The 8,671-nt window shown below is 39.6% G+C and overlaps 1 protein-coding gene across 12 annotated transcripts in view; it reads left to right on the top strand.

Moving 5' to 3' along the window:
• The window catches only part of LOC116844167 (RING finger protein 44), a 49,924-nt gene extending 41,789 nt beyond the window's left edge, over positions 1 to 8,135 (top strand). For 6 of the 12 annotated variants that reach the window (XM_032815370.1, XM_032815366.1, XM_032815363.1 and 3 more), the window contains 8 exons: positions 2,395 to 2,605; positions 2,700 to 2,787; positions 2,992 to 3,077; positions 3,547 to 4,137; positions 4,708 to 4,911; positions 5,274 to 5,566; positions 5,670 to 5,973; positions 6,051 to 7,660. In XM_032815370.1, coding sequence (XP_032671261.1) covers positions 2,395 to 2,605; positions 2,700 to 2,787; positions 2,992 to 3,077; positions 3,547 to 4,137; positions 4,708 to 4,911; positions 5,274 to 5,566; positions 5,670 to 5,973; positions 6,051 to 6,125 — 1,852 coding nt within the window. In that variant the 3' untranslated portion in view covers positions 6,126 to 7,660. Of the gene's footprint in view, positions 1 to 138; positions 2,329 to 2,394; positions 2,606 to 2,699; positions 2,788 to 2,991; positions 3,078 to 3,546; positions 4,138 to 4,707; positions 4,912 to 5,273; positions 5,567 to 5,669; positions 5,974 to 6,050 lie in introns of those variants that run through there. The other 6 variants (XM_032815372.1, XM_032815367.1, XM_032815369.1 and 3 more) reach the window with 2 other exon arrangements.
• Positions 8,136 to 8,671: the final 536 nt, after the last annotated feature.

Consider the following 8,671-nt stretch of genomic DNA (forward strand, 5'->3'; position numbering starts at 1 on the left):
TATATATATATATATATATATATATATATATATATATATATATATATATATATATAATATAAATATAAATAGATAGATATAAATATATATATATATATATATATATATATATATATATATATATATATATATAATTCGGCGTTTAGAGGTCAACTTTTCTCTGCTGTCAAGTTCTCTCTCACTCTCCTTACTCTCTTGATCTTTCACCAACAGACTACTACTTATTTAAACACTCTCAACAAACAAACAAACTCGACGGATTTTTGTAGGAAAAAAGTTTTCAAAAATAAAGTCGACATAAAAAGGGTATTCGATGAATTCATTACCTTTCATTCTTCGAGAGTTTCTCTGAAAGGCATTAATGCGCTTGTATCGTGTTGGAAAAAATATATTGCAGTGGATAGAAAATTTTGATTTTGATTAATTATGTTTTAAGTTTATACGATAAAAACTTAAATTCAAATTCCATAAATGACTATTTCATTTGCAACAACCTAACAGTATACATTGTACATATACGAAATTAACACCATCTCATAAATGCATTGTTCAAAAGACACAATTCTATAGAATTTTACAACGGTTTATACAATATGCGTTTGAAAGCGTTTTACTCTTCTTATTTTTTTCTTTTTCGTACCAGGTTTGTGCGTTCAAGTGGTTATCTCGGAATTAGTTGCCCATTTCGACCGATTCTCAGGAGCTACGCCTTCTATCTTCCCTTTGTCGCAAGCGGGCCACGAAAATAACGGTCGCGGCCAGTCGCGGCTTCAAGTTTGGAGGCTCGACCGTCACTTTTGTGACCCGCTCGCGGCATAGGGAAGATAGAAGATGTAGCTCCTGAGAATTGGCCGAAATGGGCAACTAATTTCGAGCTCTGGGTCTCGTTTGATATACTTGCGCATACTCGTCAGTTTCGGTGTGTGTGTATGTACATGTACATTCTTCCGTTTCGTGTATCCAAAGACATTCAGATTCCTTTTCTCGAGTTTCATATTGCTACAAACGTTAATGTGATGCGTTAATCTTTAAGATTTACTCCTGTGAAAAATCTCTCTTTAAATAAATTGAAACTCATATTGTTACAGAGGCAAAACACATGTTTTATATCGTTCTTAATATCTAACTATTATTAGCCATTTTCTTTTTTTTCTTATATAATCTAATCTACCTAAAAAAAGGAACGATACTTTCGGTTACAAATTATAATGTTATAGTGTAATTTGACAAAATTGATTAGAGAAGTGAAGAGTAATTTGGGATTTAAGGAAAAAATTATGTTGAGAGAGAGAAAACGTATGATAATTTATTTTATTTTATTCTTTTTGTCTTAAAAAGCAAAATTGAAATTATGTTCAACATTGCGCAAATCTCGTGGTATAGTCTTTTCGCGATAAGCCTGTATATAATTTTTATTTTGGAACAGTAATAGTTTGTATTGAGTATGACGTAACGGACATAATTATCGTTATAATTCTATTGTATGTTTCCAAATACAGACTCAATTGTTCGTGAGAAATACTTTTCCTAAAAGAGAAGTATGCGGGTAAAAGTGTTTAAAGAGCATTATAGGAACGTTACATTACGTACTAGCAGCTGCGTGGTACATAAGCGTAGTGTGACGATTTTACGAGCGCACTCGCATCGTATATTATGTAACATGTTGCAGTTCCATTGATATATATTTTTCATGGTGTCACTCACGAGATAACCGGTTTTACGTTTCGATTGTGCAACGATAAATAAATTCTCGGCTAACGAAAATAAATAAACTCTCTGCGGTCCAGTTTGTTCAATCGTTAACTATTACGGTCAATTTATTTGTTGATGCTTGTAGGTCAAGCAAATACATATACAGAGAGAGAGAGAGAGAGAGAGAGAGAGAGAGAGAGAGAGAGACGCAACCTTTGCTTGGTGTACTTGGAGCGCATCACAATGCAGAGGAAAAGAAAGAATAATTAAATATATCGCGGAATATATATACACGATCATATACATGCGATCTCGGGCGGTAAAGAACGAGTGGGTGATAAGATTGATGGACCAGTGTTGGAAAATTGAAGATTCTCGCCACTCCCGCTGGCCGCATACGTGACTCATTTCTATTACGAGTGCGGAACTTGTATCAGCGCTTAACCGAGTTATCACTTTGAGAATGCACTCGGCGTATATCGCTCAAATTTATTACATATTTTCCGCGCTCGCTTGCGCACGCATACAGGGTGGTGCATTGTTGGCGTTCTGTTGGCGCGCTGTTGGCTACTACCGGGAAAGGGGTTGCCCCACATCGTTATTGATGGAAGTATCGCGCCGACAACGGACCACCCTGTGTGTATACACGTGTACGTGTATACGTACATACTACGGCTCGCTCATATTTCTCTATCTATACAGAGATTGCCCCGGGGTTGGTACATCCTCCGGGCCGGCCGGCAAGGAAGTTTCCTATCACGGAAACGTGGGTGGATCCAGCGTGGGATATAAGCCGCCCCAGCACGGCAGCCCGCAGACGAGGGGCCCGCCGCCGCCGCCGCACTTCCCTCAGGAGCCGGTAGTAGGCCCGCAGGCCAATTCTCCGCCGTTGCACATCAATATCTGCGGACAGGTGAACGAGCGTGTCTCTTTTACCTTTCTTTTTTTCTCTTGTCTCCTGGTTCACTCGGCAAAACATTGCTTAATCGGTTCCTTATAATTTTCAGGAAAACACGATGCGTGGCCCAATATTAAACATGAGTCCCGGCCTTGGAGCTAGTGGAGTAGACATAGAATACCGTAGAAATTCTCAAGGTATGACAGCCCGTTTACTTCATTTGAAATACGACGTTTTGAATTTATACGTGGTTTCTTTACTTTTTTGCTCTCTTTTTTTTTGTTTTTATATCTACTCGCGATATCTCAAAACCAAGGGTTGTCTCATAGCATTTTAAGAGATGGATTATTTCGCGTGTATTATAGACTCATTATTAAAAAATATTACAAATTTTTTTTCAGCCACAAATCAGCTACCTCTGAGTCCCGTGCAAATTCAACCGTCGCCACCATATTACAGACAGCCTAGTCAGGACGATGGTAGAAAAGTAAGTGATTATTTTGCTACATTGATTATACCGCGAAAGCGCTGTATAAACGACAAATGCTGATTTATCTTCGCTTTCGAGCAATTTACATTAGAAAGGAAAAGAAGGTAGCTTTTCTAATGGGAAACTGATGATATCAATGATACACGCGCTGTTAGATAAAACGAAAGAGTAATGCGATGTTGACAATAATAATTTTCCAATCGAATTTCTTTGTTCGCGATTAGATATACTATAATAAATAATTGTATTTGGTGGTATTTCTAATAATAGAGCTCCTTCTCTAAATTGTTTGTTCTCTGACTGTTGACTTTTTTTCAAATAACTCTTCTTTGGTGAGAATTTTGTGCCAACTTTTCTCGAAATATCGGAATATCGTACGTTTTACCGTAGAGTGAGGTTCTTTCAATCGTCGCGACAATCAATATCCTTGCCGCGCGGCGAGTAATCAAGTTGGAAATGTTTTCAGAGCGAATCGCCATCCAGAAAGCGTCGTCGGATATCCCGTAATGGCGCTGTGTCTGGGATAGAAGTCCGGGAAACAACGCCGCCTGCTCCGACGCCACCTCTGCATACAACTCCGTCGCCTTGGGAATATTCGGGCGCGCCTCAACGGCGTTCACCCCGCAATCACATGTCAACCCGCGGCAGTCCGACAATCAGGAACCGTTATCAACGATACACGGACTCGTTCGGGCTTTCCTATCCGTTCCTACCAGGCCATAATCCCCATCAGACGATCCATAACTCTCATCATGGTCTGCACAGTTCTCATCACAACATTCATAGCTCTCACCATAGCCTGCACAATTCGCACCACAATATCCATAGCGCGCATCAGACGCATCCCCATCATCCACCCGGTACGGGACACCATCATGCGCAAGGTGCGAACGCTCCTGTGGTCGTTGACGTGGGCCAAGTTGGAGTGTCTGGTTTGGGAGTCGCCGTTAGCGGGGAACCTCTGTGGCATCCGCCAGCGACTGGATACAGAATTCCGTGTCAACTTCACAGCATCTATACGCCTCACGGGACGCATCCGTTCGGGCATTCGTGTCAGGTGACCTTAACTATAAATCCTTATTGCGAATCAATGAAACTAGTTACTATTATGTGAATCGTTGCGTCTTGTCTCTTTTCTTTTATTATACTCGGTGAATGTATCTCTCTCAGTTCTGGAATTAATATCATCGATTAAGTACGACGGCATATGACGGCTTCTATTATTCTATCATTTATCACAAGCCGAACATGATTCCTCTTGATGTATATTCGTTATATTCATTCATTTTTTACATGTGTACAGAAAGACACTTGTAGAGAGAAAGATTGTCCGTAATTTTTAGGATGAATTTTTCAACTCATCTTTTTGTTCAATGTGAGTATTCTTCTACCGGATCTTTCTGTCCACGAATGTACTGTGCGTCGAAAGAGAGAAAAAGGGAGAAACTTGTGTGTCTTTGTTACTTAAAAAAAGAAAAATTTTTCTGATCCTGAAGAGTAAGGGACAAGATACACTTATATTTCACAATTATATCTCGCCTAGTATTCCAAAAATTTACTCGTCCATTTTTATAACTACATATAACTACGTTATATTATGTCTTAACAGGAATATTGTTTTGTTCAGGTCACGCATCACCACAGTCATTATTCCGCTGCTCATCCGACACATCCGGGTCATCCAGGTGTGGTTAGCTCTTTACTCGGCGCTGCTTCTAGAGGATATCCAACACCAACCGGTGGTCCCGTAGCAGCGCTGCATCACACGCACGCACCTGCACCGCCCGTCCATACTACCGACTACACCGCGCATCATCAACTGTCTCAGCAGGTACAATAATATACATAAACTTCGAAGCAAGATTTCAAAGACAGCCAGCTATATTCTGCTTCCATAGGCGTTCCATGTTTATCTAGCTTTTGGAGAAAATTAGACGAAATGTTCGATAGGGACCAAACTAAACAAAGATCGAATGCCTGCACTAACAGGGTAACCTTTTCTGTGGCAAAGTTATCGCAGTCTTCTGTAGAATGCTCAGCTTGCGTACTCTATGGTCTATATAATACGCACAAAGAGATATATCTCGCGGTGTCTTTATCTTTTTGGAAGCCTTTGACACTTTTTATCAGCGCTTTATTCTGAAGTTAGCAACATAATTTTTATATTATTTTCCCTCTTGTCTTTGATTCCAGAGAGAGGTTGAGCTAGAATTAATGGATTCCCACCATCATCATAGAGTGGGTGCCGCTGCTGGTGCACCATTGCCATTACCACATTCGTACTCCCCGCCAACCATCACGCAGGTTACGACGCCGCCGCCTTTATTCCTGTCGGAGACACGAAACAGTCAATTAGAGATCATTCAAAGCAGGACTCGACGAGTAGCGTCCAATGTACATACGCTACGACGGCCGAGATACAGCAGATGGAGAGGCACGACTCCATTACCGCCTATGACGTATCCAGGATATTTACTGCACTTCCTGTACGTAATAACTTTTTTGTGACTCGAAAGTGATGAAAAGAAGCACAGAAAAGTGCTGTATAATGCAAAATAGTTGAGTTGAATGATAAAATTTGTTTCGCAGTGCAATGTTTAGCAATCCACCACTGTCACCATACAGTCAAGCCGAACTATCCTCGCCCGACTCGGCGACGGAGAACTACGAGGCACTGTTGTCCTTGGCCGAAAGACTGGGCGAGGCCAAACCACGGGGACTGACTCGCGCGGAGGTTGAACAGTTGCCCTCTTACAAGTTCAATGCAGAAACGCATCAGGGCGATCAGACAAATTGTGTCGTATGTATGTGCGACTTCGAGGCCCTTCAATCGCTACGTGTTCTACCATGCTCTCACGAATTTCACTCCAAATGCATCGACAAGTGGCTCAAGGTAAAGATCCAGGATGACACTTAAACCTCTGAAACAACGAACATCAATATGTTTGTAATACTCCTACTGTTTTGCAGTCTAATCGAACGTGTCCGATATGTCGCGGTGACGCCGGCGAATATTTCGGAAATAGCAGCGGCAGTACTGACTGACGTCAAGCTGGCGACGTACACTAGCGCGAAACTTGGCGGGCATCGAGAGCGTTCTTTCGTACGGAGATTATCCCGGTCGCTGTTCTGCTGTTTTGTGCAAATTTGTGCCGTTGAGCGTTTGTCCCATTTTATTGGCTGAGAAACGCGAGAGACACATGGTCGTTCGTCAACGATTCAACATCTTTCGAGCGCCGAAATTAGGAATAATGACGCCGAAACTAGGGACACAAATGCTGAAGGCGATTTCAGCGCACGATCTCTCGTTGATATCGAAGGTAACGTTTCGTGTGTAAGTGGAAGACTTCTGTACGATCGAAAAGAAGCGTTTTTCCGATTGCGCTTGATAGCAACGGAACAAGTAATGCGAGATGCAATAAAGCAATTTAGCAAAACGACGAAATAAAAATCCAAGAGACGTTAGGTTAGGTTCAACGTTCCGTTAGCTTACGGCGCATTTTCTATCAAAGAGAAAAAGAAAAGCGCGCGGACTCGCGCATTATTTCCTTTTTGTTTCCTTTTTGTAAACGCTTCAATTAATATTTTAACTTCATTATTTACGTCGCTACCCTGTATTATTGAATTAATGTACATAATTATTGTATACACAGATGCACACAATGCAACTTTTCATAAACGTTCCGCTTTTCTTTTTCATCTGTCTTTTATTAGTCTACCTTTTGATTCTCTAATTGTATATATTCGCACGTGAAACACACACACGTGTGTGTGTGTGTGTGTGTGTGTGTGTGTTCGTGCGTGCGTGCGTGTGTGTATGTATGTATGTATGTATGCGTGCGTGTGCGTACGCGCGTGCGCGCGCGTTGTGTGTGTGCGTGTGTGTGTACACACACACATGTGCGCGATAAAGCCGAGTTGGTCTTGTTTGGACTTAATCAAATGTAGGATACAAATTCTTTTGCAATAAGAAAGGGACAATGTCCATCGTCAGCTAAAAGGGAAAAGAAAAAAATTGTAAAACTTCCTACTGTTACAGGCTCTTGTGTCTTTGTGTAGGTCAGCTAATTATTTTATTATATTGTAGAGATGTAATGTATATGTATTATGTAAGTATATAATTAAAATTACTTGGCACCTTAAGTGCGCGCCGTAGGTAGAAATTGTTGGATTATTGCACCAGATAACTATTTTATAAAACATATATATGGATTCATGTTTAATCCGAAATTTGTTTCTCTCTTGCGGGAATCGCTAATTACGATTATCTTTTACTCTTGAGTGCCCTCTGTAACGTGCCAGAACGATGTGATTGTGTTGTACACTTTGTAATATCTAATCTCAAACGACACACTTACTTGGACCCCCGCACGAGTATAGATAAAAATTGCTTTTAACCGCGAGAGAGATGATTTGGAGGAAAAAGGACAGGCACATGTGTTAGCCGAGTACACAAAGAAAAAAAAAAAAGAAAAAAGAAAACGAAAAAAAGAAAAGAATGTAAGAATATCGCTTCTGTTTCCTGCGTATCTACCTCTGATAGAAGAAACAAGACGATTCATATTTTTTTATAATACACATCTCATAAACAATAAACATACCTATGATAAGTAAAAGCAGGAGCAACTGGGTAGAAAACGAGATTTAGGCGTTCCGAAACATTCAATACTAATAAAAGTAACAGTTAAGGTTTTCAAGAAAAACTAGCGCTCTGATTTGAAACGCTATACGGATGTAAATTGAGTTGAGTTTTATTTAGAATTGAAAAAATATGTTTTAGAAATAATGTATTTCCGTAGAAACAGTTATAACGTGAATCATATTTGGCGCGGAAATGTGCATGCTTTCAGTTATAATTGTCCAATGCTCTTCTATATTTACACGTTTCTATTTGGTGAACGAGAGAATCGAGAAAATTTGTTTATACTCTTGTTACTTTTAAGATATTTCATCTATATTGTAAATTAAGAAAGATATGTTATTGGTAAAGTATGAATTGTTGAAAGTAGTGTTTTGTGTTCCCAAATTAATAAAATTGAGGGTTGTATACATATATCCAATCATTTTGAACAATTCAGTAATTTGGGGCAATGCCGTTTGCACGAGTTTCATAATGTTTCTTTGTAACGAATTTCATCTCCCGTTGGTAATTTCATGATAATCAAAGAATGAAGCTCGGATATGTGTGATTGCGACTTGTTATTAGCCAATTCTCATATTATACACGTATCATCTAAAAAGTAACATATAACTTACTTCACGATAAGTACACACACAAAATTGTCATGTCCTCATGTTTGCACATACATATTGGATTACGAAAGAAACGTAAATGGCGACTTATTTCAATCCGATTGATGTGTGTGCGTATGTGTGGAGAAAAAATGTGCAAGAATGCGTTCGCTTCGATACATTCTTTTCTCTCTTTCAAATGTAACGCATGAAAAATGATATGCGTTTACGTCGCATTTTATGATCTAAGTTAGAATAAACATTTATTATGATATTACTTGATTTCATGATAAATATTTGTGTGTGTATGTGTGTGTGTGTGTGTGTGTGTGTGTGTGTGTGTGTGTGTGTGTGTGTGT

Source organism: Odontomachus brunneus, unplaced genomic scaffold (genome assembly GCF_010583005.1).
Source record: "Odontomachus brunneus isolate Ranch 3 - 2012 unplaced genomic scaffold, Obru_v1 Obru_scaffold_039, whole genome shotgun sequence".
In the NCBI taxonomy this organism is placed as follows: Eukaryota; Metazoa; Arthropoda; class Insecta; order Hymenoptera; family Formicidae; genus Odontomachus; species Odontomachus brunneus.